This window comes from Amblyomma maculatum, chromosome 9 (assembly GCF_055883805.1).
Source record: "Amblyomma maculatum isolate TAMU_Amacu chromosome 9, ASM5588380v1, whole genome shotgun sequence".
NCBI classification, from domain to species: domain Eukaryota; kingdom Metazoa; phylum Arthropoda; class Arachnida; order Ixodida; family Ixodidae; genus Amblyomma; species Amblyomma maculatum.
The window spans coordinates 9,311,675-9,327,832 of NC_139352.1; the positions used below are offsets into that span (position 1 = coordinate 9,311,675).

The 16,158-nt window shown below is 45.3% G+C and overlaps 1 protein-coding gene and 2 non-coding genes across 3 annotated transcripts in view; 1 reads left to right on the forward strand and 2 right to left on the reverse strand.

Moving 5' to 3' along the window:
- LOC146178222 (uncharacterized) overlaps positions 1 to 16,158 on the reverse strand; it is a 70,175-nt gene that overhangs the window by 46,345 nt on the left and 7,672 nt on the right. The window contains exons 6-9 of the mRNA XM_084579654.1: positions 8,102 to 8,272; positions 7,291 to 7,362; positions 5,461 to 5,574; positions 2,223 to 2,312 (exon numbers count right to left, since the gene is read on the reverse strand). Of these exons, the coding sequence (XP_084435780.1) occupies positions 2,223 to 2,312; positions 5,461 to 5,574; positions 7,291 to 7,362; positions 8,102 to 8,272 (447 nt within the window). The remainder of the gene's footprint in view (positions 1 to 2,222; positions 2,313 to 5,460; positions 5,575 to 7,290; positions 7,363 to 8,101; positions 8,273 to 16,158) is intronic.
- On the forward strand, positions 11,181 to 11,253 carry TRNAA-AGC (transfer RNA alanine (anticodon AGC)). Its single transcript has one exon. It is a non-coding gene; the product is annotated as a tRNA-Ala (tRNA).
- On the reverse strand, positions 15,109 to 15,181 carry TRNAA-AGC (transfer RNA alanine (anticodon AGC)). The gene has a single exon. It is a non-coding gene; the product is annotated as a tRNA-Ala (tRNA).

Here is a 16,158-nt window from a genome sequence, read left to right on the forward strand (position 1 = left end):
CCATCGCCCTCGCAGCCTCTGACTCCTCCTCCAAATACATCATAACCGACTCGCGAGGGGCTTGTCGGAACGTCCAGCAAGGGTGGACTGCTCAACTAGCTTACCGCATATACCAGAATTGTAGTCGAGATTCGGATCCCGCGTACCGATCTCTCGTTTGGGCTCCAGGTCACCAAGGTCTCCAAGGGAATGACGCAGCCGACGCCGCCGCCCGCGCGCTCTCTCTCCGGGCATTTCCCACGGGACCGGACGCGGACCAGGATTTTGATTTCAGCCCAGTTTACAAATTTAAAGAAATATGTGAATATTACAGATCTACGCATCAAACTCTTCTCACCCCGTGTAAAGGGCTGGGGAAGGCTAACGAGCGGGTGCTCCTGCGCCTGCTCACCAATACAATGTTGTGCCCGGCTACTCCAAAACATTTTGATCCGCAATTCGACGGGCTGTGCTCGCACTGTGGGGAGGTGTCTGACACTTACCACATGGTGTGGGCCTGCCAGAAAAACCCATCTTTGTCCCCTATCCCCAACCCCACCCGAGAGAACTGGGAGGCGACGCTGTCCGGCTGCTGCGCCCTAGAGGTCCAAAAGGCCTTAACGCAGCGCGCCCGGGCTGCGGCAAACGCCAATGGAGTGCCTGTCTAGGCATCCCACCTAGTGTATATACCTATACCTATAGTGTATATGTATTATAGTGAATGTTTTCACCACCACCACCACCACCACCACCTCGAAACACCGGACTCCTCCTCCCCACGCGCTTATTCTTCCTTCTCTCCCATGGCACGTGCCTTCTCTCGTGCCCAACGTGCTCTCTCTCTCTCTCTCTCTGTGAGACGTCGCTGCACTAATGCCCAGTAATGAACTGATGGGCCTGCACGACTGCGGCAGCACGGTGTTTTTGTAGTGGTAACATGCACGGACAAAGTTTCTTTTCCTTGTGCTTTGAGACCTCTCACCTGTCTGGTGAGTGACCGCAGCCCAGAACGCTAGCCACAAGATAGGAGCAGGCTCAGCGAGGCACCACCAAAAAACGTCTGCCAATATACTTGCCGCATGGAACGCACATTCAGTTAAGTCGAGAAGTATGGTACTTCAAAAATGGGATCTTTGTAAGAAACGTGCCTGTACTTCGTTTCACAAAATATCTGCATCACTGCGAAATGGAGAGGAGCCCTTGCAATTGTACTCCTAAGTGCCTCTCGCCCCTGCGCACAATAATAGAGAATTATGCTCCTACTGTCACTCCCGCCAATTTGGTGGGTGAGAGGCGCGTAGGAGCACAATTGCCTATTGTAGTGCGCGTGATCCTAATTGGATCGCCTCTGCCTTTCGCGGTGCTGTGAACACCTTGTGAGACAAAGTATAGGCATGCAGCGAAAATCTCTAAAGATTCAACCCTTTCTGATGCTTACACATAAATTTCCGTCGGCTCCTGAGTCTCTAAATAGTAACTCTCTCTACTGTTTTGCTTTCGACTCACTTTCTAGAGAAGACGGCACGATAATAAAGCGTATACGTTCCGGAGCCGCTCTGCGTTGACATGAAACGCGGGGGCTCTTAATGTTTTCATTTCTCGTGAGGTCTGCAATGGTTGGACGTGGCTTGTCGGAAATGTTTCGTGCGCATTGTATCACCGCAAAAAGAGGCCGACACAAAAGTGCACGCGCACACATTTATGTACGCCCTGACTAAACAGGATATGGAACAAAAGGCTGGCAGCGCTTGGGAAAAGCTGTTTTGTGCATATGTAGTATAACCGCGTTGTAATGCATACACGCATATATTTGCATGTTCAGCGGACTCTTTTTGTTGTGATAGCTGTATCACTGCTGGATCGGCAGGAGGGCTAGGCTTGGGTCTAGTTTTGTGCAGGAATTGATCGCAGCTGGGTGTCACGAAGCAGTGTCTCGCGCGCTTGAATTCAGGGAGGACCTTGGTCGTAACGATCAACGTAATATGTGTCTCCTTTGCTCCTTGCACCCGTATCTCAGCCTCCGATTGTCGGCTGCCTAGGGAAGCATAGTTAAGGAAGGATCCTTCCATATAACTGTCTTGTGCCTTTTCCTCTTCCTTCTAGCCTTATAGTCCCAATCAGTCCCAGTGCAACACTAATATTTTTATTGGTTTAGAGATGTTTTAGAGCACATGCATTCATTTTGTCACTCACTCATTCGTTGATTTTGATCTTGCTGGGCCAGCTTTAGTAAGCATACTTACAGGCAATCCAGCGACGCCAATCTCGCCCTTAAAACCTGGAAGTCCAGGTACTCCGGGCAGTCCATCTTGACCTGGTCTACCTGGAATGCCCTGAAATGCGGAGGGACGGCACAGCAGGGCATGTTCATATCTGTTTAGTGGTAGCAGGTAGGATATGAGGTCGCTTTAATATATACGTATGTATGCACGTAGAGGGTAAATGTGGGCTAATAGGTATGCCAGTTCGGGCGAGTGGGTGTGACATATGACTTGGGAAATAGAGCACGTACATTTTATTTCACGATGCCTAGGATTGAATTACCTGTACTCCTGTAGCCTGCTTTACATCCTTATTGACTCCGACTTGACAGGAGAGCGGATAGAACCCCATTTACGTATGAAGGCGCATGCTCGTTCACAGCTTGCTTTTTTAGTGCTGGTAAAAAAAAAAAAAAATTGTGGTATTTTATATAGGCCCTGGTATTTTGGTTTATCCATTGCAGTAGGTGTTGTGCATGGTGCAAATATGTTCTTTTATTGTGACAGCACCAACTTATACATCCACTATTTGTTTAGGCTGTTACGAAAAGCCTTTGTCCGCACTGCAATTAAGTTCAAAAACACGGTAGATGGAAGCGGTGATAAGCGGATACGTACTAGCGTAGACGCATACCGGTTTACCAGATGCCCGCCTCGCACGTGAGGGTTGAGGGGGCAAGGTTTGGCGACAGCGCGCGCGCGTAGGAGACGCCTGGTCGCATAAACTAGTGCGTCCCATCTCTCCTAAAATCATCGAATAGTTAAAAACAACTCATGGTGCAGGGCTGTGGGAATTTCGTTTAATTTAGTAGATGTGCGGTAGGGCTGGTCGCGGGCTTATCTATGGAAAGGAGAGGACGAAGGCCTTTGTGCCTATAGACCGATATACGTGACAGGCTTTTAAAATGACCATTTATGGTAAATATTTTGAACTATTTTTGATATTGTTACATTTTCTTTACAGGCCACTCCGTGATACTTGTGTTGAGAGTTAAAAAAATGGTGGCGATCGCACCGCTGGTAATGCGAACGATCATCGCTAGTTTGGCCGCTCTGCGATTTTGCAGTTGCTGCATTCGCTTTGCATGCTACTGCAGCGCATGAAAAATTCTAGACACTTTGAGCCGAAAGCCATTATAGCGCGGTGGATCGTAGCCCTTCACTACGGCACTTCTAATCTCCCTCTCTTCTTTCACTCCCACCTTCCTTCCTTCTTTTACGGCGTGGTTCATGTGTCCGCGGAGAATTGTGACAGATACTGCTCTTTTTCTAACCTGTAAATCAATTTGAAATGCCGCTGGTGACTGCTGTACTAACGCCTCCTAGACATCTGGGTCTGCTTCTGTTTGCTGTGTGGTGCGGCTTTCGAGGAAGCGCCTAATGAAAGGCGAACACAACCAGCATTCCATTGAACGCATCAAAGTTCACCGTCGTTCTATAATTCGTTTCAGGAAATTAAAGGCGCAGTATCTGTCACTCGCGGAATCCCACTATCCTCACGGTAGACAAGGGGAATTATGATTTCACGATCCGGGGCGTGGTGCAGTTGGTAAAGCGCTCGGCTGGGGATCAAAAAGATGGAGGTTTGATTCCCGGTGGAGACAGGGTTTATTTAGTGTGACACCCTCTGCCGACAGCTGCTGCTGACAACGATGAGGTATTGAAGGCTTTCACCTTAATATGCGACGATTGCGTTTCTTCACAGTGACTGGTGGTTGAGCATAGGAAAAATAGGAGTATTTGCTGTTTGGCAATAATTTGAATAACTTATTATATTGATAATTAGATGGTTTCCCTTGGGCGAATACATGTTTACCATGATTATTAGAACGAACTTCCTTTCTGTATTAGGTTATTTCGCTCTCTGTCATCATTGAGAAAATCTTTCCAAGTGATACATTTTCAATCATCTCATAATAGGATAGTATTTTATACAGGCATTGTTTGAATACTTTTGCTTACAGTCCAGTTAAAACTTTCGTTTTCTCTTTTATTCATGTGTTTTTTAAACCTTGTCTTCAGTATATGCCTCCCTTAGATGAACAAACACTTTTATTTGGTGTGATACTAGTGCTCCTTTCTTATTGTGAGTTAGCTTGTATGCCTCTTTATAGAGGCAAACGATTTTGCTCATTGACCGACTGCTTCTATTTTACTTTTCCTATGGGTTCTTGACAACAGGTCCCAATACAGTATTGACTTCGGGACCTCTTCCTGTATGATGTTGCTTCAGTCTCCGTAACCATCCGTGACAATAAACTTGATTTACGCTTCCGCTCTGGGTTGGCAGGGGTAGATTCCAAGGGGCAGAAACAGTTAGAGAGGGCACTGAAATTATGAGTTTGAGTAGAAGTCTGCTGTGTCCTCAGCTAATTGCTAAGTCTAATTGCAGATCAACGAGGGGCAGGCTTTGTATCGCAGTAGTTTTTACGCCTGGCACGCTGGCGAGAATTCGCTTCTGCATAGTTGTGCGCGAGGCGTAATGTGTACAGGCTATTTTGTATTGTACGTGAATTTGCGCTGATCATTCGTGACTTCATTCAAAACGAAGTTCGCAATACATATTGGAAAGGTACAGCGCAAAACGACACAAGACTAAAAGAAGACGGACAGACGTGCGCTGACTCGCAACTCATCACATCGCATCAGAGCCTGCGTGCATGCTCGCAGCTTGAGCTGCGTGTCGACTTTAGCACTTCGTAGATGTGAACAGCAAAAGGCTCGCTGGCGTGGACTGTTTGAACTTGTCGCTAATGCGGTGGAAATTCACGACTTGCTGCAGTTTTATCAAAGCTGGGAAAAGTGCCTCAATGAAGGTGCCGCTGCGAAAACTGCGCGTTACCAAGGATTCTGCACGTTTCACGCTGGATAATTATATGTAATTATAGGTTTTCACGAATATGCAGTGCAGTTCGGTATAAAACATTTCCAATAGGAATTGCTATAGAAATAATGTTCATTTTTAGAATTATCTCCATTCATGTGTATTGCATTGAAAAAAAAAAAAAACGAGCGCTACATGATTGCTATTTCGGAGTACCCTATTTGCTGGGATAGCAATGCCCTCAACTGATTTCAGTGACATCCAGCGCCATCGATTCTTTCCCCATCGACGTCATTTTAAACGCCCCTTTATTCTGCTAGATGGTAGTCTTGTTTTAAATATTGCGCCCTGTATGCTGTGTACTGTCATGCAATACGCGCTACTGCGCATGCTCACGTCAGTTCCGTTGAGTCCTGGTTGGCCTGGCGGACACTCTATGCAGGCTGGCTCAATGGTCACGGTGGTCTCTGTGGGAGTCGGCAACGTCGGAGCCGGCTGCGCCGTCTTCGGCTGCACAGAAGTGTGCGGAATGGTGGTCTGTACATACACTCTGCCGCTGTTGATTTTGATTATTCTCTACAAAATTATCGGCGTCAGCAGGCAGATTGAGTCGATTAGGTTGAACGTGAATTATTAAGAAGAGAACAATGACATTCTTGCATATGCGCATTTCCTGTGTGTTCTTTAATTATAATAATAAAATTCATTCGTTGTGGGCTGAAGTGTATGCAAGCACGTGTTTACTCGTGCGATTCCCCTACGTGCGTGCAAGATATCGGCAGATCCTTCGGGAACGTTTGCGTCGACGATGTGCCCGGAGGATCGAGCAAGTGCTGCGAAGAAAAAGCAAAGCAGTGCGGCGTGGACCCGTTCGCGCTACGTTTGGGCGGCTGCACTATAGGTTTGAACTTGTGGCCGCGCGTCGACATCATCGACATTCACAAATTTCTAGTTTTCAGGACTATATATTTTGGTACTTTCTCGGATTGGTGTCGTTTCCGCGTCTGGTGGTTCGTGCGAGTCATTCGTGTCGGCGTCGCTCAGAAAGCTTTGCCTTCTCTCACTCGTGCAGGTGTATTCTTGGAATCCTAGAACCCGCAGTTGGCCTGTCCGGTCTTTAGTTCCTGCGCTTTACTTTAGGCTCAGGTATTACAGCCCACCACAGTACAGTTCACCATCACGCCAAACCATTTCAGAGAACTACACGACTACGTAAACTCAGCGCACGCGGCGACTGCGTCGTCTGATGCCAATGAAGACAACATGGCGGACTACTCAGCATGCATCACTCCGTGTAAGCTCCCTATATCTAGAAATCAAAATCGCAAAGAATTTGGAGGTTATCTACCTTTTCTCGATAGCCGACCAGATAAAGTTTGTTATTTACTTGTGTGTACGGCGATCTAGTACAGATTATAGCTTGGTACGTGGGAAAGCAAAGAATGCATGCGTATAATGACATTCAAATTACATTTGCAGGTGCTTTTCAAATATTACAAAAATTTTGGTCAAGAGTCCCATTAATAATTAAGTTTATTATAATCTGTAATTGTCATCAGAAAAAATAATATTTAAAGCCGTTTTTTGGCACATTCAAAGGGGTTGTTTTTAGTGCGTGCCTTTGTCTCGTGTTATAACTTGATGATCAGTAAGCGAAATATGATGAGTAAGCAATATGTTGCACTTTTGATCAAAGCTTCACAGCTCCTCAGTGAACCATGCTGTGCACTGGGCCGGACAGCAGGACTAGCCGCGAAATGACCGCAAAGCTCACCGATTAAAGTTCCTCCTTTTCAAAATAGGTTTTAGATATAAGGGCTGACTTAGGTGCTAAATACACGTAATAACATGCGCAGCCTGAAGGACTTTCCTCAAAAGTTCTTGGCTGAATGATGAGACCTCGCGTGAAGAGGTCCTCAGTGTTGTTGCGCATTTAAGCGGTATCTATAGCTGTTATACTCACCGAATATGGTTGTGATATTCGCGCCCTGTCAGTATCGATTAGGCAACGATCATTAATTCAGGACAGATATTTCATTAACTAAGATTTAACATGAAAATCCAGACAGGCTCCGCCGCGCGCCAAGCAAGGTGATATTTTTCCTTTGTGATTTCATGAGCTTTGAGCTGAAAACCTAAAAGAACTGGAAGAAGCAACTACAAGGGATGTTAGTCATCTGCAATGAAAAAGCTGAGCTCCTGCTAATTCGGCATCACATATCTCACCGGCAGCTCATAGCAGGTCTCCCGCTCCGGCCTCGCAGGGTTGCAGCTCATCACCATCCACTGCAAGTCTAGCTGCGAGCAGAAATTGTAGGAAGTTCACTCCGTATTGTTGCACTCTCTTAACGGAATCAGAGGATCCATAAAAAAGAAGAATGATGCGGAAATGAATCAAGGCACAGAGTAACAGTGCTCATGGACACTGCGCGGTATTTTGCTCCGCGCGTGTATTTTGGGCCTCAGTGCATTTTCAGTTATTCTGACAGTCGTGTTTCAGGGATGCAAAATCCAACCATACTTTTTTATATAGTGAAATGAAAACAGATAAGGCGTGCAGAATTCAGAGAAAATATTCAAGTAATGGAGCCGGGCAGTTCAGTTATTTTACCAGCAGTGGAATATTTCAACACCACCTGCCACAACTGCTTCGTTGATTCGGTGATGCATGTAGACTCTGCAAAGGCATGCACAGAGATGGAGACACAATGTGGTACAATAATTTCTTTTTGAAAGCTAAGGCAGCTCCAGGAATGACGTGTTGTCTTGGGGATGGTTGTTACTGTGCCGTCTTTTCTGGTGCTGGCTCTGAAAAAAATAGCGTGTTATACGAATACAGTCTCATTTCCTCTTTCGTCTGTGCGCTATAGTCGAAGGAACAAGGATGTTATTACCGGTACTGTGAACCTGCAGGGTACCATACTGGAGCTAACTCATTTGCTAGGCTATATGGCACATGCAGAGGCGCACTAGTGCAGTTCTGCGCGTGCCAGACAAAGTCGACATCTAGTGTGAGAAGCGCCGTGTGGGCACTCACCGGCACCGTGGACAGGTCGGACTCGTACTTGGCGATATTGACGTCACCATTGACGTCGATGGGCGCCCTAGGGACGAGCTCGAGGCTCGAGTGCCTCTCGCAGTCCAGATACAGCACCGCGTGGTCCCGGAACACGCTGATATCCACCTTGTGCCACCGCTGGTCGTCAACCTGCACCACCGACGTCGAAGATGAGTGTTACCATGCCACTGCAGATTTACGCATGCTGCTTGGCGCGGCGATATATAGCACAAGGATGTAGAAACAAACGTTTTCGCTTTGGTAATTTTTGTCCAACACGCACTGCTTCCTGTCTAGTAATAAGTAGAGAGCTGAACTTTTTTATTTACACCAGCGGATGAAGGAGCTAGCAATAAGTAAATCCTTGCGAATGTCTCTGTCTGTAACCTACCAGAGTAATAAACTTTAAACTTTCGCAATACAGGGCAGTTGGGACACCGGCATCGGACAACTTGTGAATTATTTCGTCGGTCGTATTCTTGTGTGGACAGCTTGCGCGCAAACATTATAAGCTCAAGGAAGCTTGGTTATGATGTTCTCTAACGCACTCAGCAGGCTAATAATTAAATACAGCTCATTTCTGACGTTTCTGAATATATATATATATATATATATATATATATATATATATATATATATATATATATATATATATATATATATATACACACCTTGTTTATGCAACGACTCTTGAGTGACGCGCATATGCAGGCAACCGTGGCGGCACAACAACATGACGGGCGAACGCATGACGGACCCACTAGGCCGGGGCTACATGGGATAAAATTATTGGACTGGGTGTATTCATGATGGTCGGAAAATCTGACAATGACCCCGCTTCAAGGCTATGGGAAGGGGGTGGAGCTCATGTCACCGTCCTCCAGCCGACGTTTTCTGGGAAGCAGGGTGTACATGGGGGAACTCATTTGAGCAGTCTGAAGTTTGTCCTTTTAGTTTCGATCCTCGCAACAATATGGCGCCTGCCCGAATGCAGAGTTGCCACACACCAGCTCCCGGAAGCACTTAAAGTGTGCGAGACGGAAACTGTTGGCGGAAACTAAATAAAATATGGTCCGATATATGTAGAGAGCTAACGTGGATGCTCAAGCTGAAATAGTTGGTTAATGGTTTATTTGGCCTTGCATTACCATTACCAGCCAAACATTTGCTAACGAGTAGCCACTGAACGCTACGCACTACACTAGGCAGTTAATCATAAAATACATTAAATGGCAGATGCTAGTGTACATCACCCTTAGCAGTATTGTAGAGATCGTATGGAGCTTTCAGTACTACCAAAGTAGTCTGCATAATAAAACGATGTTACTCAGTGTGCTCTACATCCGGGGGTGGGGCTCAGATGGTAGAGCGCTCGCTTAGCATGCAAGAGGTATTGGGATCGACACCCAGCACCTCCACATTACTTTTTTTAATGGCAGGCTTTTGTTTAAGGGACAAATTGGGTGGTATTTGAGGGTTTAAGTTTGCCAGAGACGTGCTAGCGTAGACATACATCGGTTTACTGGATACCCACGTATGCGTCGTGTACACGCCTTGCTCCACTTATGCCAACGTGCGTGCCCTGCGTTTGTCCGGTAAACCAGTATACCCTAGTACGTTTCCGGCAAGCTATTCTCTATTATGACAGATAGTATTAAATGGTATATGAATGACACTCCAGGCGCCAAGGCCATTGCTGACGCTGTCAGAGCCGTTATTTGAGCGCAATCCGAAACATTTAATGATGAATGTTCTTTCTAGTTCGTAGTTTGCGAAACATTTAAGGGTTTTGGGTTAAGCTGTGACGCAGTACAAGCGCCACCACGGCCCAATGCTCTTGCATTTTGTCTATAGCCCCGTAATGCCCAAGCATTGAAAACGTAGCAGCGAATTTGATAGTTTATTTACTTATTTATTTTATTGATATTGCATTGTAATACGCTAGTAGTCATTTCATTGCAAAAATATAAACAAAAAGAATTATTGAGAAAATGCTCAATAATAATTCAAACTGGGTAATTTATGTTTTCTCGTTGAACAAAAACAATAAAATTTTATTTTGCATAGATATACGCATGTAGATAGAAAAAAAAAAGGAAAATTCATAACTTCGCCCCCCCCCCCCCCCTCCATTTTTTTTTTGTGCAGTAATATACGACCACCGAAATCTTAGGTTGTTTGCCGCTACGGTTAGTCTTTACACAAATTCATCTTTTATCGACACCTTTGCATTCCGACCGCTGACAGTTTGTGGCTTTCCTGCGAAAAATGTGCCAGAAAAAGCCGTTTCTTGAAATGTGTTCGCAAATCACGAAGTTCTGCGATCAATGAAAATTATTCACGTTTTTAAGCCTTGTTTTAAAGATGATACGACGGCAAGTATAGTTGGCAGCTCTAACTTTACCTGCTGCTGCTCTGTTATTCCTGCGCCACGGTTGCGTCATCGTGTGGCTTTTTTGTCTTGGTACTTTGTGCAGACGTGTACAAAAAGTCCCGCAATAAGATCTACCAGCTGAACTTGTTTAATCACACGTCGGGTTTACGCTTTTTCTGTTGACACGTGACTGGCTAACAACCGGCTGCCAGATCATCCACGTTCTACCTGTGCATTGTGCGCATCGTTTCCACCGCAAGATTTGCACTCGGTTGGTGGACACGCGTGGTGCAGGATTAACACCAACTCCAACCAGCCTTGAAGAAGGCGCATCGGATGAAGTCTTTTGCAGCCGCTGCGTAATACTTCGCTATCTGTCGTATATTTAGTTGCAATAGCTCCTCCAAGGAGGAGCAGTGCATAATATTTAGCTGTAACGAGATAACGTCACGTGTGGACAACATTTTGCCTGTTATAAACTGGCCACTGCTGTTTTCGCGTAAAAAAAAAAAAATATCCATGTTCGTACACAATCCCCTGCCTTCGAGGGCGAGCCGGTAGGCTGCTGCGGCGCGCTGCCGCATTCTCCGAAACAAGTTCGACGGAGAGAGTGTGCGGTGAGCCTCGCCCGTTTGATCTCATTTTACGCTTTAATTACGTTCGACTTCGCTTCGATCCTTGTCCGGGGGTGTAGCTCAGATGGTAGAGCGCTCGCTTAGCATGCGAGAGGTACTGGGATCGATACCCAGCACCTCCACGAAATTTTTCTTCGTCCCAAATATGTCATATGCCCTATTTGGGGACACCATCTTATTTTCGCCGACATCAAATCTTTTAAATGCGCTGGAGCCGCTTACCACTGAGGCTTATTTTTTTTTTTTTTTTTTGCATTTCGTCTTCATTTAAAGACGGCCGCCGCGGGTAGAATTGGATCCCCCAAATGCCAGCAGAACCCCGCAGCCGCCAAGTCATCTGGGTTGGCATGCTAAGAACGGGACGGCACATTAAAGATGTGTATTTGTTTGGTGGGGTTTAACGTCCCAAAGCGACTCAGACCATCAGAGATGCTTTAAAGATTTATATCCTATGGAACATACCGTATAATATCTTACCGGCATTTCAGATGAGGACATGGTAACTTTTGCCAAACTAAACTCATCCGTTTCAGTTCTGGTATTTTACATTTGGTTTTTGTGCTCAAGCCTTATCGCGACTCGGCATAATGGATCATCCATATTTAAAGCACTGTAGGCAGTATTTGTGGGAGTGCAGCAGTATTTTTAGCAGTGTAAGGCCTCAAGATATGGCAAAGATCTGTGGATCAACTGTTGCCTTGTTGGTACCCTTACCATTATTCTAGCACGCGTTCCCTCTTGATAGGGTAGCGCTGTACACAGGGAGACGACTCGTGGCGAAATAGCAACTGCGCGTCTACAAGACCTCCAATGCGCGTCATTTCAAATCCTTTTCACTAACTGGATAACGTGCCATCATAACCGTCAGCGACGTCTGACGAGTCAGGAAGGAGCATCCTGCTGCTCCTGCGACGCCAGTGACAGACACCTCTTAGCTTTGTTGTCTGCCGCAGGACAACACAGACGGGGTCTTGTAGTAAAGCCGGCTATGCTGCTGTCACCAAAATTTATCGACCATCACATACTGCAAGCGCTCACAAGACCCGTTTTTCCGAGTCGCAGCGGCCGATTGCAACAGACTGCTTGCTGCGAAGTTGCATGGAGTATGTCTGCGGAATGAGAACATTGTTTCATTCGTCCGTTCTATCTCACCCAGAGCTTTAAATATCTGTGTTCAGAAAGCTGTTCGTCCAGGGATCGCATACAGTGTTAATTTCAAAGACAGCTAAATTACGCAGCGTCAAATGATATCGACTAATAAGTCTTAGCAATGTAGATAATAAAATTTCGTGGAGGTATTGGGATACCCAGCACCTCCAATAGATACCATTTTGTTTCCTACCTCTGAACTATACGGCGTGACGCAGCCTCGTAAAACAGTTCTGAAATGTATTTTTTTTTTTTTTTTGTGCACTACCGGTTGGAGACTCATTTTAAGCGGTCGGTACAGGATTGTCAGAAGACACGCGTGTCGACGTGACTTACCGCTGAAAACAAGAACCAAGGCCTGTATAAAAAGCACAGTGTTAACTACGAATAGAATAGGAATAATTAATTTACGATATAAAATTGGCCAAAAAATAATGAAGAGCAGGTTTATTTGATCAAATAGTGATTTCTGCTTTTGTATGAAATATTTAACTTTTCTTTTTAGGAATCAACCGGTATACCTTAATGTTAAATATGTGGTTCGGATCGGTAAGCAACATAGAAAAGAAAGCTTTTGCTAATCGTAGAATGCGCTTATGTGATGCTGAACAAATATTTCTTGGCCCCTATAACCATGGCAACAGTAATACTATATTCCAAAGACAAAATAACATGTCGCACGCAGTCCACTAAAACTGTGATTTATTTAAAAATTTCACCTATATATATGACGGCGCATGAAGCCGCTGTGCAACATATCCGCACGGCTGCATAGCTGCATAGCGCCGTCCCGTATGGCGTGAAAAATGTTGCACTTGGTGAAGCTGGCTTTGCCTTGCCCGCGCATAAAAGAAATTGTTGTTAATGCAGCCGGATTATCGCCGAACGAATAGCCTATACAGGCTTATATCAATAAACACAGAAACATGTCCCAATATTCTCTTGTGGAATTTCGATTTGCTTGGAATGTATTCGTGCCCTTTCGAATGCTCAAAGTGGATGCCCTTCCTGCATGGAAAGGAACAAAGTTTTAATGCTTGATTAGGACTTGCATGGCCAGCGCGCCTTTTTTTTTTCTTCTTTAACTAGTTTTGCTCAAGGCTTATGCTGTCCCAAATGTAGTCATTGTTAATACTAGTAACCCCATCCTCCCACTCAGACTTTTATTTTTTGAGCAAACTGGCAGCTTTCATTCATAACCTTTACATATATACCAGAGATGGTTTTTGAATTTGGTGCAAAAGTTTATTTCTTTTTATTTGTTTTATTCGTGACAGCATCGAATATTGGCATAAACATATGTCTGTAACAAGTTATATATGCAACATTCGGGAATGGGTGGTAGCAATCGTTTTTTTTTAGGCTACTTCGCTCACTGCAGGCCTTCATGAACCGGAAGCAAAACCCTTTTCGTCCACCTCACCCCCCCACGACATTAGCTTTGACATGGTGAAGATACAGTACTACACCACCCCGGATATATATTTCTGGAAGCTTGGAGTGCACATATGGCACACGAGTTAGGTAACGCAAGAAGATCGAAGGCAAAGAGGTCGTGGGGATCGGATGTTAGATTACGGGTCAACCAATCTTCGCCAATGTCACGAAACAACCGCCTCTCGCCTAACTGCCGATCAACATCTTCGCGATTGCTCCTATTAAAACACGAACGACCAGTAACGCAGAGCCGTATACCGAACAAGCCTTATTTTGTAAGCCCATATAAGCTATGCAACTATTAGACATTTCACGTATTGATTATCAGAAGTAGAAATTTATCTAGTCAAAGCACCATTGGAGCAAAGTTAATCGTCTTTTACGAGAATATTTTTATTCTTGAATTTGACGGCACTTGTTTTCTGTAAACTCCGTAGTGATATGTCGTCGCGCATGTATCTTAAAGATTGGGTCTAACGCATAATATTCGGAGGTCGGCCCGTATATATTGACGAATAGATGAATAAAGAACGCCAGGCCCTTTCAACTTAACCTATAAGGCTTCATGCACGTAATTTAAACTCTTCACTTTGGAACTAGTTAAGCGGAACTATTTTTTTTTTAGCAGCAAAAAACTGACACATTAGTTTTTCGGGCGACAATAAGGGGCGCTTTCGTTGTGCCGCGCTAGTTTTCCGGACGGAATAATAAGGCCTGCCGCGGTGTCCCAGAGGCTTGGGGCTCACCGCACGTACGTTACACGAAAACATGTTTAAACATCGGCTGGTTTGATTTTAGCTGTGTACAAATTTCTCATGGCGAAATCTGCATCTTTATATCCACATCCTACGGGCATAATGACAACCACCACAGAAAGAAAATAAAAATACGGCTTGCATAAAGGTTCTTACACAGAGCTAGAACACACAGCGCATTCCCGGTATATACCCACAGACCTGCGCCGATACACCAGCGCTAGATACCCAGAAACGTGCAAGTAGGTTAATCGGGAAAAACGGCGAATGAATTTGTTGCTTAATACGGGACAATTAAATCAACTGTGGTGGCTTAGCTGATTCCTGGTCGTGGAAATCACATTTCTGTGAGGCACAACGCAAAAGACATCTATGTGTTATGGTATGTGAGCACACATTCAAGAGCCACACGGCGCCATAACCAATCCGGAGTATACCACTACGGAGTCCATCATACATAGCATGAAGCACCGTTTTCATGGAAGCATACAGAGCAGAGAGGGTACAAAGGGGTTCAGAAACAGATTGGCAGGGAGCCTTTCGCTACCACCTGATGTCAGACCGAGGAGTAGAAAGAAATAACTTGGCAGCCGCTTGGGGAAATCGGAGAGAGAGAGAAAAAAAATAAACGTCACTTGGAGGTGCTGGGTATCGATCCCAGTACCTCTCGCATGCTAAGCGAGCGCTCTACCATCTGAGCTACACCCCCAGACGAGGATCGAAGTGTACTCGAGTGAAATTAAAGCGGAAAATGGGATCGAACGGGTGAGGCTAACAGGCCCTCTCTCCGCTGACCTTGTTACGGAGAACGCGGCTAGCGCGCCGCAGCCAAGCCTAGTGGCTCGCCCTCGAAGGCAGGGGATGGTGAAGGAAGGTGGATATTTTGTACATGAAAAGAGCAGTGGCAACTTTATAAGAGAAAACTGTCCACAAATTGCGTATTCTCCTTATAGCTAACGATATTATCCCATGCACTTGTGTTTCGAGAAGGAGCTATTGCAAAAGAAGTGTTCCACATACGCCGCGGTGACAACGACGGACTGCAGCTGATCCGGCTTCAAACAGGCTGGTTGGATTTGGTGCTTACCCTAAACCAATCGAGTGCAATACTCCAGGTCAAAACGACGCGCGAAACGTACAGAGAGCATGTGTGACTATAGATAGCCGGCTGGTGTTAGCCATTCACATGCCAGCAGAACAGGCCCGAAGTATAATTAAACAAATTCAGTTTACAATATTGTGCGACGGGCGGGCTTCGTATCCGTCTGCACTATAACTAGCAACATAGAGAGGCAACACACGACAGACCCGCGGCAATAACTACCAGCTATGAGTGCTGTTCTGCTATCTGAGCGGTTCTCTTTACGCCACCACAAAATTATAACGTCCTGTCCATCATCTGTCACAAAGGGCGTGAAAACGTTAACGACTTTCTCTGCTAGCAAAACTGCGCAATTTGATAACATATTCGAAAAACGGCCTGTCATGCCATATTTTTCACAGGAAAGTCAGAGGGTTAGCTGTAGAGATTTAAAGTGCCCAGTTAAAGACAAAATTATGCAAAAGCTAAACCGTAGTGGCAAAAGAGCCTAAAATTTCTATGGTCGTATAATGCTGCACATAAAAGGGGTGGCGAAGTTTTTAATTGTCCTATTGATTACTGCATGCTGTATGTGCGTATACTCT